The sequence below is a fragment of the Nyctibius grandis genome, chromosome 14 (genome assembly GCF_013368605.1).
Source record: "Nyctibius grandis isolate bNycGra1 chromosome 14, bNycGra1.pri, whole genome shotgun sequence".
NCBI lineage: Eukaryota > Metazoa > Chordata > Aves > Nyctibiiformes > Nyctibiidae > Nyctibius > Nyctibius grandis.
The window spans coordinates 2,356,393-2,378,439 of NC_090671.1; the positions used below are offsets into that span (position 1 = coordinate 2,356,393).

Consider the following 22,047-nt stretch of genomic DNA (forward strand, 5'->3'; position numbering starts at 1 on the left):
GAGGTTATTTGGTCGCTGCTTACAGCAACTGCCACCCTTGATTCTTCTTCTGCTTCTCTGTCCCTCCAGAAAGACCGCGTCCATATCTGGTTTAGCACTTTCCTCCTTATACCCATTCAGGTATTTCAGCTCTGTGTTCAAGCTCCCCCATCCAATCTTCCTCTCTGACAAGTCAAGATGAACACGCTCTTCCACAGCTTCCCTATTTGGCATATCACAACAAAAAAAAGTGATGCTGCAAGTTTTAAGGGCAGGCTGTTCGTTTAATAATAAATAAAATTGTGTAAATAGTCAGGGCTAGAGGCACTGACAAGGAAGCACGCTCTCTTACCGGGATTTATTCTTGCTTCCTAGGGCTGTGAAGTTCTCAGCCAAGCTGATGGGACAGGCCATGGCCAAGAGGGTCAAAGCGACCATCCTGTACGCCACTGAAACAGGGAAATCACAGGTCTATGCAAAAACTCTGTGTGAAATCTTCAAGCACGCTTTCGACGCCAAGGTATCGTACTAGCCCCCAGCCCCTGCAAGATGATGTGTGCATCTGGGTGGCCCGAGGAAGTACATGGCTGTTGGAAAATACATGGCTCAATGCTTGTGGAGCTTCCCAGCTGCCGAGGGTCTTCAGAAGCTCCCACGATGTGACCTTAGATGGATTGAAGCCCGCACATGAATAGTGTTTCCAGCTAATGCTCCTGCAGGCATTGTGGCATACGTTTGTTTTCTGCCTCTCACATGGTAGCCCCATGGTTTGTCCGTGTCCCTTGAGGCTCTTGTTCTTCCAGGCATGGAGGCATCAAGGAGATGCTGCTCCCATCCCCGGGTGGACTGGGATCCATCCCAGGAGACTGGCTGGTGGTAGAGCTCCCCACCAAGGGCCTCTTGCTAACATCTCTGTTGCTCCCAGGTGATGTCCATGGACGAGTATGACATCGTTCACCTAGAGCATGAAACCATGGTCCTGGTGGTCACAAGCACCTTTGGCAATGGAGACCCACCTGAGAATGGAGAGGTAGGACGGAGTGCAGGGATGGGTGACTACAGCGGGGATGCGGGCAGGGGAGAGGCAGCGGGCAATGGAGAGGAGCGTCCTCTTTTAGCTCAGCCTGAGCTGGAGTGACCCAAAGCAGGTCTGGGTGCTGTGTGATACCTGGTGCTGTGCCTGCCTGCCTCCAGCCTGCTCTGAAACAGGGGTACTACTTATTCCTTGCTGTGAGACAAGTAACGAATCTGTTGCTAAATTCATCCTGTACAACTGATGTCCGTGTCACACAAAAGGAGCCAGACCTCATCCAGCCCTCTGCAACAGCGTCCCAGGCTGCTGGGAACAGCAAGCAGAGAGCAGAGCCGCAGCCCAGGCTTTGGTCACTGCTCCGTTTCCTGCAGAGACTGGCAAAACTGATGGCATTTTTTTACTTCTTCTCTGTAGAAATTTGGCTGCGCATTAATGGAGATGAAGAATCCCAACTCCAACCTGGAGGAGAGGAAGTAAGAGCACCCCAACACCCTCCCTGCCCACTCACAAGCCCAGCAAGCAGGCAGCCCCACAGCCGGGACAGCCTGCTTCTCTGCTTTCCTCCTCTCAGAAGGCAGTGTGAAACTCTCACTCAGGTTTCAGGTTTGCAAAGGTCCAAGGGATGGGACCTGCCTGGAGAATGAGGGGATGGAGTGGGTGGAGGTCCCAGGGGGGACAAAAGAACTGAGTCAGGCATGTCTGTGGACTCCAGCTTGTAATTCCCTGGGCTGGCATTTTAAAGCTTCTCTTCAGCTGGAAGAGGCAGGCATCTATGAAAAAAAAAAACAAATAAAAGCAGGAATTCCCCCAAAATCAATGAATCTGAGAGCTAGGGATGTCCAGGAGATACCAAACCAGTAAGACTTGGAGGTAGAAGGGAGTTCCCAGCTATGTGGATGTAGGTGGGGGAAGGCTTGAGAACCAAATTTAACCTCTTGCATCATGTGAAAACATTTCTGGGGAAAATAAGAGCTGTTATAAATTCTGGCTGTGATGTTTGTAACAGTGAGTCTGGAATTGGTACCTTGGAGACAGGGTCTGGGGTTTTAGAAGATCCCCCATTGGTGGAAGATGAGCCTCGAGCATCTCGTGGCATGTCCCAGAGGCTGGGAGGTGAGGGCAGCCAGCAAAGTGTTAATCATTTGGGGCTTCCTTTTATTTGAGCTATAAAGTACAATATATTTTGCTTAACTGGGGCACTGCTGTGCTCTGGAGTCTCTCAGCGATGATTGCAACAGGCAAAAGGCTGCTCCTTAATGAAGGTGGAATTAGCACTGGCCAGTGACGCTGTGCAATGTCACCGCCCTGACTTTCTGCTCGAGCAGAAAACCCATCAGGTTTCTAATGGTCTTGTGCCTTAACAGGGACAGCTGACAAAACGGGGCATGCAGCCTGTCCTGGAGGTGTCTGGATGGAGAAAAGGGGCATTTTGCACGTGGTTCTTGCCCTAAGGATCTTCACTTTTTGGGGTTGGGTTGGTACAACATTGGGTTGGGCATGGAGGTGCCATCCGTGGGGAGCCAGGCAGATTTGAGGAGGACAGAAGCACCTGAGCTCGGTGCTGGCTGTCCCAGTCACCTCTAAATATAATTTAAGGGACTGGCAGGAGTTTGTAAGAGCCAGGAGAGCCTGTGGCTGGGTTACCTGACAGCCGAAGCGATCAGAGTGCTGGAAACAGCGACCTGCGAGGACATCAAAAGGGTGAGAGCTGTTTTATCTGGAGAGCAGGAGACAGAAATGCAGCGCGGTAGCAGACTTCACATACGAAAAAGGTGACTGCAGAGGTGGAGGGAATAAATTACTGCCCGTGGCTGCCCCCAGGACAGGCCAAGAGGTCACGGCTCTGGATGGTAGGAAGAGATGCTGACATTAAGCATGAAAAAAAGCTTTTGCAATGAGAAAAGATGGCCTGGAGGGGAGCGTCTGGGGAAGAAGGGCAGCATCAGCCTGGAAAGGGCTGGATAGAGCAGCTCCTGCCCATGTCACCCCATGGGTTCCCAGCTCCGTGTCCACCATGTGATGCTGAAGGTGGCCGAGACCCCGCAGGGTGGGGATCAGTGGCCTCTCTGAGCCACTGTGTCTCGAGGAGCCTGCTAGGGCACTGCGGCTGTAGGTCTCAGAGCACAGCCCAGGGGTTCTGCTATGGTTGTGTATTTGGTTCCTTGTGTCCTACAGCAAGGGTTTTGTAAGGGTTTTCAGATGCTTTCATAATCCCTCCATATTGAAGGACCCACTGTTCAAACACAGCCCATCCTTCAACAGTCATCCCCTGCCACAAGGACCTATTAATTTCACCAAAAGCTGCTGGTGCCCAGCACCCAAGTGGGGAACGTGGGTTTCATGCCCATCACGTGGGCTGTGCTGCCCTGCCTTCACCACATAACCCAGGGTGAGGACATGGCCCAGGGACAGCGGAGAAAGAAGTAGGTCTGTCCAGATGGAGTGGAGCAGAATAGCATGAGAGGTCTGGGCAGAAAGGAGGAGGCTCCGGAGCAGAGGTGGAGCACGGGGCTCTACGACCCTGGCAGTTATTTTGCTCGGGGGCTGTCTCCTCTGCGTGGCGTGCCGGGTGCGGGAGGTCTGCTGTGACTCATCCACACACTACTGCTTCGTTCCTCTGGCAGTATATTTAGAAACTCTTGTGTAGAGCAATTTTTGAAGATGGTTCAATTCAGAAATACTTCTGCTGTTGTCAGATTTTTTCATCCACTCCCCTTCCCCCTCCTCATCCCCTCTTCTCTCACTCCTTTTTTTTTTTCTTGACTTCCTATGAATGAAAAACCCCTCAGAATATCTGTTCAGACATATACCCGACCTTGTGTGCAACCAGGGAAGGACAGGTAAAGCCAAAGGTCCTGTCAGCTCTGCACCGCTGGGGACAATGTGGTGGCCAACACCTGGCTCAACCCACTGGGAGGTGACTGGAGGACCTCATGGAGCAGACCAGGTCCAGCTGGGGGATGCAATATATGGGCTACTACGGCATATCCCCAGGATGGAGCACATTTTCCCAGTGGGAACCACATGCGTTTTTGTCACCATTGTAATACTCAATGCTATTGCTGTTCGCAGGAGCTACAAGGTCCGTTTCAACAGCGTCTCCTCTTACTCGGATGCACGGAAATCCTCAGGCGACGGCCCTGACTCCAGGGACAACTTTGAAAGCACAGGGCCCCTGGCTAATGTCAGGTAAACAGGATGGGGTGGGACAGAGCAGGAGCTGGTGCTGCACAGAGCCCCTTTTTCCTACATGACATATTTTTGGGACATGCAGATCCCTCCACGCTCCTTCATGCTGACGTTGGCCATGGTGGTGCAGGAGGGAGATGTGGGTGTCCCTCCCAGCTCGGTAGCCACAGATGTGCGACCTCTCCACAGGTTCTCCGTGTTTGGGCTGGGGTCACGTGCTTACCCCCATTTCTGCGCCTTCGCCCGGGCAGTGGACACCCTCCTGGAGGAGCTGGGTGGAGAGAGGATCCTCCGCATGGGAGAAGGGGATGAGCTCTGTGGCCAGGAGGAGTCCTTCAGGACCTGGGCCAAGAAGGTGTTCAAGGTAACCCACTTCCTTTGTGCTCCTGGGGGAGCAGGGGGGAGAAGGCCACAGGGACAGAGTAAAGCTGCTGGTTAGAGCTGGATCGAAACCCAGCCTCTCCTTCCCTACACCAGGACACCTGTCCATCACCCTAGCCCCCAACAAAGAGGTTCTCCATCTTTTGGTGGTGCTGATGCTCTAGTTTGTGCTGACTGCCCAAGGGTGAGCACTATGTTGAATTCCTGCTTTATCCCAGATGCCTGGGGGAGGAGGGCACCACGAGATGTGCCCATGGCCACTGCTATGGCCTTACACCATTGGGGCCGCCTCCTCCATGTGTTGGCTGAGGTAGGGTGGGAAAAGAGGGGTCGTGGGGCTCGGTTGGTAAGCCCAGGGGCAGCAGGGAGATGCCTGAGAGCCTGGTGCATGCTGCAGGCAGCGTGCGACGTGTTCTGCGTGGGGGACGACGTCAACATCGAGAAAGCAAACAACTCCCTCATCAGCAACGACCGGAGCTGGAAGAGGAGCAAGTTTCGCCTGACCTACGTGGCTGAAGCCCCTGAACTCACACAAGGTACGAAGCCAGGGTCATCATGGAGGGCTCTAGATGTGGGGCAGGTGGAGGAGAAGACATAGTGGGCTCAAGTGGGGGCAAAGATGTGAAATCTCCTTACTTACTCTGTGTTAAATTCCCAGCATTTCAGTCTTGCCTTTCCCCTCCAGCACATGCCCAAGGAGCAGTTTGTGATGGCCTCAGGCCCCTCTGGCTGGTCCCTGTCTGTATCTGTAACAGAGATGTTGGGGTATGATCTGATGTCCCTCCTCCTGACCCCATTTTTTGAAGCAAAGAGCTGGAAACCTGGGAGCTTTCCAAGCTCGCTTTGTCCAAATGCTGCTCCGCTGAGCGTTGCGGTGCAATGGCAGGTCCAGCCCACCGACACCTGGCCCCTCAGCATGGCTCCTGCAGCTGATGATCTGCCACACTGGCTTAGCTCTTCCCAAACTCAGGCTCTTTGCTACCAGCCAGGTGGTACTGGCAGCGAGAGGTGCATGCCTGCATGTGAGGGCACGTCCTTGTGCCTCGTGCGAGTGTTTTTGGAGTCCTCCTCAGCCACTAACAAAAGGGACATGTGTTCATTAACAAGGACATTAACAAGGCCAAGTGTCGGGTCCTGCACTTGGGGCACAACAACCCCACGCACTGCTATAGGCTGGGGGAAGAGAGGCTGGAAAGCTGCCTGGTGGTGTTGGTTGATGGGTGGCTGGACATGAGCCAGCAGTGTGCCCAGGTGGCCAAGAAGGCCACCAGCATCCTAGCTTGTATCAGTAATAGTGTGGCCAGCAGGACTAGGGCAGGGATCATCCCCCTGTACTGGGCACTGGTGAGGCCGTACCTCAAATCCTGGGTGCACTTTTGGGCCCCTCACTACAAGAAAGACCTTGAGGTGCTGGAGCGAGTCCAGAGAAGGGCAACGGAGCTGGTGAAGGGTCTGGAGCGTAAGTGTGATGGGGAGCGGCTGAGGGACCTGGGGGTGTTTAGTGTGGAGAACAGGAGGCTGAGGGGAGACCTTCTCGCTCTCTACAACTGCCTGAAAGGAGGGTGTAGCGAAGGGGTGTCGGTCTCTTCTCCCAGGTAACAAGTGATAGGACGAGAGAAAATGGCCTCAAGTTGTGCCAGGGGAGGTTTAGATTGGAGATCAGGGACAATTTCTTCCCCCAAAGGGTTGTCAAGGGCTGGCACAGGCTGCCCAGGGCAGTGGTGGAGTCCCCATCCCTGGGGGGATTTAAAAGCCGTGTAGATGTGGTGCTGAGGGCCATGGGTTAGTGGTGGCCTTGGCAGTGCTGGGGTAACCGTTGGACTCGATGATCTTAATGGCCCTTCCCAACCAAAACGATTCTGTGATTCTCTGTGTTTGGTGCTCCCCTGGGGTTTCTGATCCCCCAGGCTCACTGAAGCTTTGCAGGAGATGGAGGCAGGAGGGTGGTTGAGCCCACAGTCCCCTCGCTGCTGTTGGTGTCAGCCAGCTCTGGTCCAAAGGGCTGAACCTGCAGCGATGGCCAACAGCCCTGCAAAAGCCAGAAGTCGCCTGCCTTGGCCACGCTCACTGACTCTTCTCCTCCGCAGGACTGTACAGCATCCACAAAAAACGCGTCTATGCAGCCCGGCTCATCACGCGCCAGAACCTGCAGAGCCCAAAGTCCAGGTAGGAGATGCAGCTGCCCCAGGACCTGCGGGAGCTGAATGCACTCATGGTGCACCCAAGCATCCATGCACGCAGTGCTGCAAGTATCACTTGACCCCTGAATGTCCCGTGGATGCCACCTTTGTGCAAATCGTCACCCAGGCTGGAAGCCACGTTAGCCCAGTGAAGGGTGCTTCCTGCCTCCTCATACAGCGAAAGCTCTGCCCCTACGTAAATGAACCTGCTGCGTGTAGGGGTGAGAAGATGGGTGGACACGCTCTTGGAGCAGCAGGGTGCATGCAAAGAAAGGATAAAATTGCTGAAGCAAGAGGTTAAACTGGTTTTCCCTTTTAAAAAGCCCCTGAGGTGGGTCAGCAGCGAGGGAAGGCAGACACTGCGCTGTCCTTTCTAGCTCCCCACTGCGACTGGTGACATGCTCAGCAGGGCACCAGGGCTTGGACATGCCACCACTGCCCAGCACACCCAGTGGCTCTTGAGGCCAGAGCTCAGCGGCTCGCTGAAGGACTCCCCCAAAACACATCCTGCTTTTTCTCCTTTTCCCTGTAGTCGCTTGACAATTTTCCTGCGCCTCCACACCAACGGACACCAGGAACTGCAGTACCTGCCCGGGGACCACCTGGGTGTGTTTCCAGGGAACCACGAAGACTTGGTCAATGCCCTGATTGACAGGCTTGAAGATGCCCCTCCGACCAACCAGCTGGTGAAGGTGGAGCTCCTGGAAGAGAGAAACACAGCTCTAGGTAACCAGGGCCACCTCTATGTGGAGATGGCCTCTCTCCTCCTCACTCATCCCTTGTAGTGGTTCTTGTGGTTCCTCAGGGAGGTAGGTGACCCCCAGGAGAAATAATTTCCAATCTCACTGGTGCATTTGCTTGGATTGGGAGAACCTCCTTCAACCTTCCTCTGCCCAGAGGCATTGCTCATCTGCATTTGGGGTGTAGAGCAAGGGTTTGAAGGGTGAGCAGGGCCCTGGGGAGAAGGTTTCCTCGTTCTTCAGAAAAATTAAAAACATTTATATTCTTATGGAAAGAGCAATGTCTAGGACTGGAAAGAAGAGTTAAGGGATCTTGATGGGCCATCCCAAAACTATATTTCAGGGATACGTCTGATACCCCACTGCCATGCACACTGTAACAGCAGATGGAAAACAGCATTAAATCAGAGTGACCGAGGCTGAAGGTGGTGGAGTGTCAGACTCATGTTTGTGCTCATCGTACAGCATCTCACTTGCAGCATGAGGGTATTTCATTGACTCTTCTTCCCAGCTCTTCATTATTCATTGTCTCAGAGCTGAGAAGGGGGAATGAAAGCAAGGATTTGTCCACCTCAGCTCTTATGCTCAGCTGATCCCGTGGTTGTGCTGAATTCCCTCCTGGCAGGTGTCATCAGTAACTGGACAGACGAGAACCGTGTCCCACCATGCACCATCTTCCAGGCTTTTAAGTACTATTTGGACATCACCACGCCTCCCACACCTCTGCTGCTGCAGCAGTTTGCTTTGTTGGCCACCAGTGACAAGGAGAAGAAACGTCTGCAGGTCCTTAGCAAGGTAAAGCCTCAGACCCCAAGCACCAATTTCCTTAAGGCCCTGGGGACAACCACAACCCTCCCTCCCTCTTCCCTTGGCTGCAGGGCTTGCAGGAGTACGAGGAATGGAAGTGGTCCAAGAACCCCACCATCGTGGAGGTGCTGGAGGAGTTCCCCTCAGTGCAGATGCCCTCCACGCTGCTGCTCACTCAGCTCCCCCTCCTCCAACCACGCTACTACTCCATCAGTTCCTCCCCAGAGATGTACCCAGGCGAGGTCCACCTCACCGTGGCAGTGGTCTCCTATCGCACGAGAGGTACCACACTCATGCAGGGGTCAGAGACAGGCTTGGTGTGGAGAGTAGGGAATAAGCATTAGCACATGGGCAACAGCACAAGGTCTTTGGCAGACAGATGTTATTTTAAAGTCTTTCTACCTGCTGCAGTGACTAGATTCCTTCAACCCATGACTCTGCTGTCCCATGTTATGGAGAATGGCCATCCGTCAAAGGGCAGTGCATTGCAGAGATGCCAGGTCTGGGTTAGGTACCAGCAACAGACCAGCCACAGTGGCTCCATGCTCCACGTGGGATCATTTATTTGCCCACACCAAAGTCCATATTGCCACATTGCCATTTCTGTACCTGTGCAAGCACTGATGTGTCCAAGCAGGAGATGGACACAGCCCCGTCACCCCTGCCGCAGGCAGGACACAGGGGAAGACACTGGCCATTCATCTGCGGCTGCCGTGGAGGGCTTGTGTCTGGAAGCACTACAGCATGATGCTGCTTCTGCCAAAAAGGACCAAAGAGAAGTTGGGTGCTTCCTAAGTACTGTGGAGGTCCAACTATCCCAGGGCTGGGACCGGGGTGAACTTGGGTAACTCCACAGAGGGATCCACGTGCCAAACTTCTACCAAGTTTCTGGGGGATGGATGCAGAGAGATCAAATGTTTCAGTGATGTGTTCGTAAGGAAAGTAGCAGGGAGGGTTTCAGAAAGGAAAGCAACTAGAGTAGTTGGCTGGTGTGCCAAGTACAGACCTCCTTTTCTCCCCTCCCAGATGGAGAAGGACCAATCCACCACGGGGTCTGCTCCTCTTGGCTCAATCGGATACAGACCGATGACGTAGTGCCCTGTTTTGTAAGAGGGTAAGTGGTCCACAGAAGGCAAGGGGTGAAAAAGATGGGGTGAGCCCCCTTGCAGGGTGAGCTCTTCGCCCTCAATTCTTCTTTGCAAAGCACTAAGGGAGCAGAGAAAACAGGGCTGGATTTGTGAGTAAATGGGTCCCTCTCGGGTGAAGTTCTGCGCTAAAATGTCACTTCCCAGGATTTCACCTCGTTTTCTACCCCTCCTTCTCCGGGCGGTGTCTCAGCTTGCCGTGGGCAGAGGCGAGGGAGGGCGAGCATCCTGCTTGGGTTTAACTGGTGTCTTCGATGTGTGCAGTGCGCCCGGGTTCCACCTGCCCCAGGACCCCCAGGTGCCCTGCATCCTCATCGGCCCTGGCACCGGCATCGCCCCTTTCCGCAGCTTCTGGCAGCAGCGGCTGTTTGAAATCCAGCACAAAGGTGGGTCGGCGTTTGTTCCTCCTGTTTCTCATCTCAAGCAGTGCTGGGGGACCCTGGGCTGGTGGCATGGGGGAGTCTGACCTCCTGCCCAGGCTGGTCCAGCAGAGGCAAAGGGCTTCTTGAAGCAGCGGCTGTGCCAAGCACAGGTTTGGAGCTCATACATTTTTTACTGATCATTTACGCCATTTAGAAAAAAAACCACGTTTAATTTCTCCCCAAACCCTGGCACAAGCACCCCCGCGCTGTGACCCCGCTGGCTCAGGCAGGGCATTACCTCCTCCTTGCTGGTTTTCCTCTCTCCCCGTTTGGCCAGAGAAGGCTCCTGGCTGTCTCACACTGGGTGCTGGGGCTGCTGGCAGATCTGGAACATGGTGGCTTGCAGAAAGGGGCTATCAGTGGTCCTCAGGCTGACTGCTTCCCCCGTCTCCCCCCAGGTCTGAAGCCCTGCCCTATGGTCCTGGTATTCGGCTGCCGACAGTCCAGGATCGACCACATCTACAAAGAGGAGACGCTCTTTGCCAAAACCCAAGGTGTCTTCAGAGAGCTGTACACAGCCTACTCCAGGGAACCGGACAAACCAAAGGTGCGTGGTGGGCACTGCTCCGGTCCTGGTGGGCAGCCCTGGGTGGCCGTGGCCTGCTGGCACGGTGTGGAGATGCTGGTTCCTTGGCACAGCCACCATGGCTCATGCCCTGGTGTGCTCTGGTTGCATAAGTGTGCAGGATGGTGCCCTTCCCAGTGCAGCCCCGTTTCCAGGGCGCATCTCCATCCCTGCACCAGCCTGAATGTGTGCCCACGTTGCTCAGGAGCAGATGAGGAGTGGAAAGGCATGTCATAGACTCACAGACTGGTTTGGGTTGGAAGGGACCTTAAAGCTCATCTAGTTCCAACCCCCTGCCACGGGCAGGGACACCTTCCAGGTTGCTCCAAGCCCCATCCAGCCTGGCCTTGAACACTGCCAGGGAGGGGGCAGCCACAGCTTCTCTGGGCAACCTGGGCCAGGGTCTCACCACCCTCACAGTAAAGAATTTCTTCCTCAGATCTCATCTCAATCTCCCCTCTTTCAGTTTAAAACCGTTCCCCCTCGTCCTATCCATGCCCTTGTCAAAAGTCCCTCTCCAGCTTTCCTGTAGCCCCTTCAGATACTGGAAGGTGCTAGAAGGTCTCCCCGGGCAGGTGGGCAAGGAGGGATGTCACCCTGTGGGGTGGCCCAGAGCCAGTGCAAACATCTGGTCTAAATGCCCACCGTCACCTGAGCGATGAGATACAGGGTGACGGTGTGAAAATGCAAGAGCAAAATGATGCTTTGCTGCTTTCCCCATCTCCTTTCCATCGTGAGTGCTGTGAGGCACGGGCACGCTCACCAAAGGGGCGGTCACTTTGCCCTGCTGCCTCGAAGGTGCACACGAAGCTGGATGGATAGGGCTGAGGAGCTGTAGTTAACTCAGCTCCCACCTCCTCCTCCCTCAGAAATACGTGCAGGACGTGTTACAGGAGCAGCTGGCCCAAACCGTGTTCAAAGCGCTGAAAGAGCAAGGAGGCCACATCTACGTCTGCGGGGATGTCACCATGGCCGGGGACGTCCTCAAGACCATCCAGCGCATCGTGAGGCAGCAGGGCCAGCTGTCGGTGGAGGAGGCGGGCGCTTTCCTCAGCAAGCTGCGGGTGAGTAGCGTCCGCACCACGAGACACCACACGAGCTCCTGCCACGGGCGCTGCACCTGGTGCCTCCTCCTGCAGAACGGGTGCTGGGGGGGATTGCAGCTCCCACCCACGCTGCCTGCACCCAGGCAAGGTCGGGAGCGGGATCTTGCAAAGCTTTGGGTGCGCAGTGGAAGTCACCGTGCTGTGCAGGAGCTCTGCTCCAGGCTGCACCCCCCCCAGCCCGTGCTGGGCTCCCGCGATGAGCCTGCTGCAGTGCTGAGCACTGGTACAGGCTCTTCTGGGCACTCTTGGTAGCCCAGACAGGGCTGGTTCACCTGGTGGAGTCCCCACTGTCCCTCTGTCATTGCAGCAAGCTAACAGGGCAGTTTGTGGGCCCCCTCTCGAAATCTCCTCTGGCCGTGGGGCTGGGGGATGCTGCCCCGGGGCAAACACGTTGCTGCAGATGTTGCAGCTGATGCAGAAGTGAGCTTGGTTCGGGACACAGCCCTGAGGACGGACGCTCCAACAGCTCTTCTTCCCCCCAGGAGGCCAATTCAGCCCAATTCCTGCGGGAATACCCCTTCTGAGCCATGCCCCACACTCCATCCAGGACTGAGGGACCCCGGAGCCACATTTCTAGCTGGTTTGCAAGCGAAAGCTCTCGTCCACAGGCTGTCCTTGGGCTACGTGTCCCCCTGACAGCCAGGCAGTCCCTGGGCTACCAGCAGTTGAGGAGGTTTAATGCACTGAGCAGCTCCGCCACTGCCCCACAGTGTGACCTTGGGAAGGTCATTTCCCCTCCCTGCTTGTTCCTGCCCCTCTGCCCTGTCCATCCGACAGGCCCCAGGGTATTTGGTCCCTACCCACAACACGAGAGCTTCCTGGTGCCGCAGCAACACTGTTTGTAAAAACTCTTTATTTTTTTCCCCACTGCCCCTCTCCCATCCGCTCTTCCAGGATGACAGTCGGTACCACGAGGATATTTTTGGAGTCACCCTGCGTACGTACGAAGTGACTAACCGCCTTAGATCTGAGTCTATCGCATTCATTGAGGAGAGCAAAAAAGATACGGATGAGTGAGTTGAAGTGTTTATTTTAACCCCTGCGGTTGCCTCCCAAGCGCGTGGGCTGCAGGATGGGGAAGGGAGCTTTAACTTTCACACACGTGGGTCTTCTCACAGCAGAGGCTGAGCAAAGGCACTTGATTTTTACTCTGGAAGCAGAGGCTGCTGCCTGGCAGTGGCTCTGAAATAGCTGTCACCTCGCTAGGACAAATCCCCCCGACCTTCCAGGGTTGTTGCACCCACCGTACAGACGCCCTCAGACTCAATGATCCCATCCAAATGGTGATGCAAAGCAAAAGCGTCCTGCCCGCTGCCTGCCTCTGCTCCCCTGGGTGGGCTGGAAGGCTTGCAGGACCCGGGGGAGGGGCTTTTTACAAGGGCATGGAGTGACAGGACGAGGGGGAACGGTTTTAAACTGAAAGAGGGGAGATTGAGATGAGATATTAGGAAGAAATTCTTTGCTGTGAGGGTGGTGAGACCTTGGCGCAGGCTGCCCAGAGAAGCTGTGGCTGCCCCCTCCCTGGCAGTGTTCAAGGCCAGGTTGGATGGGGCTGGGAGCAACCTGGTCTGGTGGAAGGTGTCCCTGCCCATGGCAGGGGGGTTGGACTAGATGAGCTTTAAGGTCCCTTCCAACCCAAACCAGTCTGTGATATGATTCTACGACCCATGACGAGATGTGGCCCACCCCAGCTCCAGTGCCAGCTGCAGGGGGGGCCTGGCTGGCTCCAGGGATGCAGGCACCCACGGTGGGAGAGGTCTCGAGGCTGCTGCATGCCCAGTTAGGAAAGATCTGGAGACTTTTCTTTGCACTGTTGTAAAAACAACCATAAGAAGTGAAAAACCGTGACATTTGCTGTGTTTGTTTCTGCTCCGCCACGTCCTGCCATTTGCTCAGCTCTGTCTCGGTGGGATTTTCCCCGGCTCAGCAGAAGGATTATTTAGGATAAAGGAGGAGTGCCTGCATGGATCTTGCTCCTTGTCCTGGCCCTCGGCAGCCGGGGGGTGCAATCCCTTCCCTGCACTCCTGCCCGTGCCATGCAGTGCCCAGCTGACCCTGAGCGGGTTTCTCAACGTCCCTGAGGTTTGGTAGGAATTTTTCTCCAACGCAGTGCATACTCTGGGGTCTGCACTGTACACACAGCGCCTCAGTTTCCCACCTCTAGGTGTAGGGATGAGGGTTACCTCCCTGCCCACCTCACCCAGCTGCAAATGGCTCTGTAAATTCCTGTCTACAACATGGTCCCTTGGGAAGTCCTTAGTCCCAGACGCTTCTCACCGCTCCTTCTAAGGTCAGCCTTTCTCCCCTTTCCCTTGCAGGGTTTTCTGCTCCTAACTGGACCCTTCGCCCCAAGGGGATGCCAAACCAGTCCCAGCACCTGCTGCCCCCTCCAGCCGGAGGGTGCTGGGTTTTGTATTTCACGGACACGGTGGCTCCTTTTCCGCGGGGAACTGCCCATGGAAAGCGCTCTGTCTCTCGTCCTGTTGTTGTGTCCTGATGATGATTTTTATTTCCTTTTCTTCCTCTTTCTCTTGCTCTCTCTCTTGTCCTGTGGTGGTTTCTTTTCACCCCCTTTCCCTTCCCTGGATTTCCTCACTGAAGTACGATGGCTTTATAACCTGCAGTGGCTCTTAACAGAACTTCACATGTCTCCTTCTTCTCATGAGGGCGTTTTGCTGCTGCATGAAATCACCACCTTTGTGATCATCTGCGGGTTTGGTGTTTTGGGGCAGAGCAGAGGTGGCGGGGGCTGGCAATAGCTAGGTCTTGTTGCTTGACCAGAGCTGGGGAGTGTTCCCCCCAGGTTTCCCCTTTCCCCAGCTCAGGGCTTGGCTGAATCCTTGCATTTTCGTGGCTTTCCTTTGGACCTGTACAGACCTGGGCATGCACCCGAGGCTGGGGGCAGATGATGTGCGATGCCCTCGTGCCCATGAACTTTGTTCATCCCCAAGCAGCATGGGTACAAATGTGTGTGTTTTGACCCAAAGGGTGGGATGTCTCTAATTCACATGTCATGATTTCTCCTAAACGGGCTCTGCGCTGTGTTTGCCTCCTTCTCTGCTCCCTGTCCCCCGTGACCCCCTCTTTTTGCTCAATCCCCACTTTTGCTTGGCTCCTCCCGCAGAGGAGCCAAGCTCTGAGCACACAGGCTGATGTGTGTGCTAGGGAAAAACTCATGGCAATGACTGCTGCTTGGTCAGGCTGTCCTCTAGAAGGCTTTACAGGAGATATGTCATCTGTGGCCACGATGCTGGTGGAGAAGAGATTCAGGGACCAGCTTCATCCCAGAGCTTTGCATGCTGTGAATGTGTGAACCCTCTCCCAGGTGAGACTGCAAAGCCACGAGGATGGGAGAGAAGCAGCTCCAACCCCAGCTGCAAGAGGCACCTCCTGGTTACAAAGTGTCTTTGGAAGGCATCACTTGGAGGGTTACGGAGGTTCCTGGCCCTTGGTGAGGATGTGCTGACCGAGGACTCTTCAAAGCCCAGAGAGCATCAGCTCCACCTTAGCGCAGTCTTATGCGCAGTTCTGGGACAGCAGACCCCAGCCACTTCCAGACCTTTGGGAGCAGAAAGTGCCAGCATGGAGCGACCTGCCTGCTGAAAGAAATACATGTAGCATCTCGGTGGCACACCAGTCCCCTCTGTAGGCTCTGTCACCTGCCAGCGGCACGAGCTGTCTCTGCTGGGACATCTCATGTGAGAAGGGAGGTGAGATTGGCTGCAAAGATGCTGTGTGGTTCTGGGCTCTGACACGCTCACACCTCAGCCCTGCTGCAAAAATCTGGCCCCAAAAGCAATCTGTGAACACGATCACGGAGAGGTATCAGTCCCTTCAACAGAGAAAAGCTGTCTACAAGGTAAAGCATGTGTGACCTTGTGTGTCCTTCCTCCTTCTCCTCCCTTCTTCACCCTGGAGAAGGTTTGTCCTCCCTCACTGCCAGGATGAGGACAGCAGGGCATGGCTGCAGCTCTTGCTGGAGACAGGGATACAGGGTTGACATTTGGAGCTGGTAGATGCTGATCCTTTCCTCCTGCCCCTGCTCTGCTGAACTGTGCACTGAGGCTTGTATGGAGGAAAGCACGCGCACCAGCGACAGCAGAGGGTTTGTCCCAGAACTGCAATGGTGACCTTCCTTTCAGAGGGCTAGGATTAGCTGCCCTAAGCCAAAATCGGAAAAAAAAGAGCTGCAGGAGGCTTGCTGCTCTCCCAGTCCATGGTACAAGCTGTGCTGGCTCCCCTGGCCCCAGGCTGTGCAGTTATCCCCACCCTCAGCCAGGACCTCCTGCCATTTCCCACTGCTTGGCCGGCCACATCTCCATGTGCTGCGTCCACCTTCTGCAACTTTGACTCCTTGAATTCTTGAAGCAGCTCCAGCCCAAAATCCAGGAGCAAAAGGCCTCCAGGCACTGGGAGAACGTGAGATGCAGGTGTCAGTTTTGCTGGTCCCAGCAGAGCATCTAGCAGGCATCATGCGAATGAATGCTGCCACGGTGTGGCCAGAGCCCGTCTGGCTGGGCTGGCAGGGTGGCCAGAGCAGGGTTTGGAATAGGTGCAAGGCCAGGTTTGTGTCACTGCTTGGGGAAGTCGTGACCTGGAGGTGAAAGCAGGACAGGAAAAATAAAAAGGGCAGCCCCAGGTCCACCTCTGTGGGTTGTGCCCTAATCCCAGGCAGGCAGTGGGTTGGGGGAGGCGGGTCCCTTTGCTGCTGGGATGTGGGAAGTTGGGCAGAGGTCCTGTCTGTGGGAGCCAGCTCCCTGGCCCTAGAGCTGGGAACACACAGCAAGCCTGGCCCTAACCCCCAACCCTATGGCTGCAGAAACAGAGCTAAAGCGAAAAAAAATTTAAACTCATCCCCTCCTTTTGGGAAATTTGATTCTGGCTCTAGACTTTGTGCTCTAGTCCTGCTCTGAGTAGAAGGAGCGATGCAACCTGAAGAGGAGGTGGTACCCAAAGAAATGCCCTTGTCGTTCTCCTCTTTCCAGCTCATCCCGTGTTGCTGGCAATTAGTTTTCTTCTGTCCTGCCTTCTGCCTGTATCGGTATAACATCTCCCATCTGGAAGTCATATTGCTGCTGCAGTCTGTCTCTCAGCTGGATTGGCTTGCTTTTCCTGCACCCCAAAGCTTGCCACCTCCAGCTCCTCCTTCTCCCTGAGCCGCCAGTGAAAACAGCGGGGAAGGGAACGGGGTGGGTGCTTTGCCTTCGGTGGGGTCTCCAAAGGGGTCTGTGCAGGGCAGACAGCCAAAGCCATCTCAAGTTCAACAGGCCGATGCCTGTTGTCTGAGTCCTTCAGAGCCCTTTGCAAGGGAAATGCTGGTTTAAGGCCAGCCTGCCTGGCCCCGGAGAAGAAACACTCCCTGCTGTGAAGGTCCGTGCAGTTAATGTGTCCCCCAGGGCTCCAGCCTGCCCTTCTGCTCCCTCTGCCCAAGCACGACCGTCCACTCCTCACAAGCTGCACCACTGGGAATTTTGATTCATTATTTTTTGTTGAGTCAGTCTCAGATGTCTTAACTTCTCCCTCATCCCCCTTACCTGCAGGGGCTTTGCACTCCCCTCCAGCTTAATTTTCTCCTGCAGAAAAGGAGGAAAGAAACTTGTGGATCTGCTTTATCATTCCACAAATGCAGCTCTTCCACCAGTTGTCTGGACTCTGCTCATCGCGGTGTGACATTTCTGACACACGGGTGCAGCTACAACATCTCCGGCGTGCATAAACGGCAGAGTGAGGTGGGGTCTGCTGCAAACCAGTGCCGTGAGCTGCTTGGGGGTGTCATGCATGGAGGGGCTGTGCCTCTTGGGCACTTGGTTCATGAATCTGTCACCTCCGGGTCCCTGCTGCCTGTCCAGGCTCCTGCACAGCCCCAGCGCCACTCCTGCAGCAAGGGGATACTGGACCTGACGGGTACCCAGCCTGATCCAACGTCCCAGTCCCTCTCCTGGAGGATGTCCACCGCTGCCTGTTTTGCAGCAGCTCAGCTCCTTTTTGCTCCCCAGGGATTAAACATAGAGAGGCTTTTCTCTAAACAGGAGATTTGATTTTCAAGACACCATGAAGTGAGGGTTTTTTTCTGAAAGATTTAATTTGTTGGTTTTTCAAATGTCCACAGAAAGTTATATACGAACTTGAAAACTCATGAGAAATTGTTCTGTTTTCCCAACCTGCTGTGTCCACTAGCAAGGAAAAATAATTTGTTCATTCAATGCAAGGGTATCTACTGCCTGTGCTGTTGACGACTTCAAAGGTTTCATCTCCCCAGAAGGACTGCCTGGGAGTTTGTTGGTCTTCTATTTATGAGAGACAGCAGGAAAATAATGAGACTTCTGCCATCAGGAGTGGACTTGCAAAGATGACACCTCCACGATCGTTGCTGGGTAGGCTCGTTACGCTAGAGGAACCCAGCCAGTCGCGTTCATACTGGCCAGAGAAATGGGGTTTGAGTTTGGGCTGTCCACGCTCCCTGTCCCCTGTCCTGTGCCTACACGTCCCCAGGGGCGAGCAGGGGACTCTGCTCACACGCCGAGCACTGTGAGCCAATGTGTCTGTGCACGACGGTGAACTCGCAGTTGTGTCCTGAGCGAACGTGGTTGCACCTATGCAGAAGAGGAGACTGGGAGGGTCAGGAGCTGCATGAACCTGGGTCCAGTCTAACTGGGATTGCTCCGTTAGTTCCTTTACTGTTAGTACGCGATGCCTCTCGCCCCGCCCTGGGCTGTAACCCAGGCTCCCTCCACGCCTTCCCTCTGGAGATCCCTCCTTTCTCCTTCTCAGCCCTGTCTGCCCCGAGAAAAGGTGCAGCGAGCTGCTCAGCGAGGTGGGTCCTGGGGGGTGGCAACAGACTTACAGTGCCTTGTGCTGGGAAGAGAATATTGCACTGGGGTTGCCCTTCCGTTCCTGCTCTCTCCAGAGATGCTCATCGCACACAGGGGCTGGAAGCTGGCTTCATTTTACAAGTGGAAATCTTGGTGGGCAAATTCCCCCTGGGACAACTAAGAGCAAACGTACAGCCCTGCTCAGCCGTCTGCAACCAACCTCCCAGCGATGGGGTGTTATAGGGGTATGGAGGCGGTGCAGGGTTAGAGTGTGGGTGCAAACTGGATGCTGCCTTCTGCAAGCACCACGGGTCTGTGGACACCCACCATGCTCTGGAGACCGCATTTTTAATATGCTGGGGGTGGGGGGAGAGGGCATGTTTGTGCTTGAAGCCTCACGGACTTACACCAAGCCCAAGCCAAAGCTGCTGCCTCCCGCGTGACGACCACTGAAGCCGTTACGCTCCTCTGATTTATACCTGTGGGCAAGCTGCAGAGAGGTCCCAGGGTTTTTTGGGAAGGGGAATTTTATGCTCAAAACTAAATTTTATTCCTGCTTTCACTGGGGACCAGTTCCAAGCTTCAGAATCGCTCTGATAACTTTGCAATTGCTTTGATAGTTCCAGAGGGGAGCATGGTCCCTTTACAGAACAGATGGAGACACATTTTCAGGACCGTTCAACTTTGCCATAACTCTGTCTTTGTTATAAAAATTTCTTCTGCTCTAACAGGAGAAGGAAAATTTGTCCAGTGCTGAATGCTCTTAAAAACTGTATTCCCAAACTCGACCAAAATCAGTCTAGAATCTGAGTCCTCTCAGACATGAAATGCCTTCCACACCCACCGGCTTCAGTGGCGTTGGGGATTTCAGCAGCTTGCAGGATCAGGCTTTCACAGCAGCAGCAATTTCATGATGGCAGTATTTTTGCCGTGTGTCAATCTGCACTTGCACTTGCCTGCAATGCATGACTAGTAACCCATTTGAAATCTGCCCTCAACAGGGAGATCTGAGCTCTAGCTTCTTCCATATGGCCGTGCGTATTTAATAAGAAATCAGGGGAGCTGGAGAAAGCTAATGAGATTGCTGCTTTAAAGCACTTGGTTCCAGAAGTAAAACAGACCTTATGAGAGGTCAAAATTGGCTTGATTTTAGCATGGGTGCAAGGGCAACTCATGAAATATTTAAGCATTGTAATGCAGATACACCTTTTTCCTGCTGTGCCAGGAATGAAGTAGACTCTTGGCCACCACCCCTACAGATGTTTGGCTGTGATGGGAATTTGAGCCATCGAAATCACAGGAAAAAAAACAACAGATTGTGAGTTCATAGGTGAGCAGCCGCAGCTTGTTTAGCAGTGAGAGCACCTCTCTGTGAGGGCTGCTGCTTTCCTGCCTTCCTCACTCACGTACCTACCTGGCCAGATTTCAGGGAGGGAGGAAGCACTTCAAAAAGCAAGAACATCGAACCTGTGAGCCTTGCCCTGAGCATCCCTCCTTTCACAGGAACCCGCAGGCCAAGGCTTTGCAGCTACTCCTCGCCAGCATGGTGGGGAAGGGGGCAAAGGGGCTTCTCTTATACCCACGGGCTAAAGCTTGAGGAGCTGTGGAAAAGCAGGAGCGTGGAGCTGGGCGGTGGGTAGGTTCCTGCCCAGCCCAACTGCAGTGACTCTGCGGGACTGGTTCAGAAAACTGCTAGTGAATAACAACTGGGCAAAGTATTTTTCTTAAGACTTTAAAAATGTAAAGACTGAATACCGCAAAAGGTGATCGAGAAGAGCGACTGATTTGAGGCTGCTTTTTGTTGCTTTGTTTTCATGTGTTGGTTTTGGGTAGGGAAAGCAAAAAAAAAAAAAAGGTATTTCAAATTCTTTCGGATGAAACTGAATATTTTGTCCCCACAATAATTGCTAAAGGAGATTTTTAAATTTTAAAATTTTCCAAGGGCAACAAAACTGCCTTAATATGTATTCAACTCCAACAAGAAGCATTAGTGTTACTCGCTTCTGAACCTGCTTTTTAATTTTTCTCTCCGTGTGATCGTGGCATGGAATCAGGCCCTAACAAAATACACTTTACAGTACTCAATGGGATTTCCACAAACAGAAGACGATGTTTCAGCATCTCCCCATGGCCAGCATTGAAGTGACGGCTTTGAAGCCAATGAAATTCAATGCAACATTTATACTTTGCTGGAATTCTACAAAATAGACAAAGGTCCACAATTCCCAAGGCTAAACGTGCTCTGCTGCCTTGAGATGCCTTCAAAAAACCCTGGGATCTGTATGCTGAAAAGAGCTTGAGAATAGGTTCCCTGGTCTGCAGCAACATCCCCAGCTCTTCTAGAGTGTACGCAATTCCCCAGGCAGTAGATGAACAGAGCGAGATGACTTTCAGCCAGGACTCATTGCTTTTTAGATTGCATGTAGTTAGAAACATGAGTTCCGCCAGCCGCCCAGGGAATTTGATATTCAGTGCCAATTAATTTTTTGTAATAGGAACAGGGATTTATTCCCTCGATTCCCTTAGGCAGCTTTGAAAAGCGTAAGCCTCAAAGGGTGGTTTGGATTTTTTTTTTTTTTTCTGGTGGCCTTTTTCCTGAAGAGCAGTGGTGCCGAGATGAGAAAAGGGACTGGTCTGTGAAGGGTAGTAGTTTTGGGGCAGGCAACTCCCAAACTTTCCATTGCAGAGGTTTTCTAAACTCATCAGATGTGGGTAAATTCTGCTCTGCTAGATGGGACTCCAACCTCTCACTGCTCTCTGGTCCTCTTGCTCCTGCCTCCCTCCCCTCAGCACCTCCTCATGTCACTGTGCCTTCATTCGGTTTATAAAATGATGCCATGGTTTAAGACTGGCACGTTGTCTTTACTCTCACTTTGCATCCCATAAGACAGGTATGTGTGGAGGGGGGGGGCAGTTAGCTTATTCTGTAGCTTTTCGTGTGAGCCTAAGGTAGGTTTCTTCTGAGGAGTAAAGGGGTGGGGACAGTGGGAGCAGGGATGAGCCAGTGTTGTATTTGATCATACCAGTGCTTTAAGCGGTCAGAAACATGGTTTTCCCCTACCTCTGAGCTCTCAATGCTGCTAAAATCTCTGCCATTCGTACAGTGTACTCCAGCCCCCTCTCTCGGACTGACTCTGGCTCTGTTTGCAAGATATCCACATTGTTCTAAAGCATGCACCTCTTTCTGTATAGTCCCAATCTTCTGATTTTATGGAACACTTATGCCTGTTTGCATTACAGTCAAAATAAAAAAGTGAACTAAAATCTATCGGACCTCATTCTTCTGTTATCTCTGGGTTTTTAATGCTGAAAGACCTCTCCTGATAGCTTGGCCTTGCTCCGGTTTACTACCTGTAACGCCAGCGCACTATAAATAGAATGGTGGCGTCAATCAGCAATATCTATTTATCTGTGAGGCAGAAACACTTTCTCGTAAGGTTGCTTGAGTCACAGTATTACATGTTTCACATCATTTATACCATGTCCACTGGAAAAATGCCACGGTCGAGTGAGGAGGGATGTTTGCACACAATCCAGGGCAACTTTCCATGCTGGAGCCTCAGGAAGGCAGCAGCAGTACTCCAGGCAGGACCTGAAGGAGCTGAGCAAAAAGTATGGCTGCGTGTGGCCGGGCGAATGAGCCAGAAGGGCGGGGGGGAATGTAGTGTGCTTTGCAAGGGGGTCCTAA

At 53.6% G+C, this 22,047-nt stretch overlaps 1 protein-coding gene across 2 annotated transcripts in view; it reads left to right on the forward strand.

Annotated features, from left to right (window-relative positions):
• Positions 1-21,609, forward strand: part of NOS1 (nitric oxide synthase 1) — an 82,642-nt gene extending 61,033 nt beyond the window's left edge. For both annotated transcript variants that reach the window (XM_068412952.1, XM_068412953.1), the window contains 16 exons: positions 355-499; positions 905-1,009; positions 1,427-1,485; positions 4,085-4,201; positions 4,391-4,565; positions 4,980-5,118; positions 6,670-6,748; positions 7,295-7,488; positions 8,128-8,297; positions 8,381-8,591; positions 9,336-9,423; positions 9,719-9,840; positions 10,275-10,423; positions 11,311-11,505; positions 12,442-12,560; positions 13,866-21,609. In XM_068412952.1, the coding sequence (XP_068269053.1) occupies positions 355-499; positions 905-1,009; positions 1,427-1,485; positions 4,085-4,201; positions 4,391-4,565; positions 4,980-5,118; positions 6,670-6,748; positions 7,295-7,488; positions 8,128-8,297; positions 8,381-8,591; positions 9,336-9,423; positions 9,719-9,840; positions 10,275-10,423; positions 11,311-11,505; positions 12,442-12,560; positions 13,866-13,881 (2,083 nt within the window). In that variant the 3' untranslated portion in view covers positions 13,882-21,609. The remainder of the gene's footprint in view (positions 1-354; positions 500-904; positions 1,010-1,426; positions 1,486-4,084; positions 4,202-4,390; positions 4,566-4,979; positions 5,119-6,669; positions 6,749-7,294; positions 7,489-8,127; positions 8,298-8,380; positions 8,592-9,335; positions 9,424-9,718; positions 9,841-10,274; positions 10,424-11,310; positions 11,506-12,441; positions 12,561-13,865) is intronic.
• Positions 21,610-22,047: the final 438 nt, after the last annotated feature.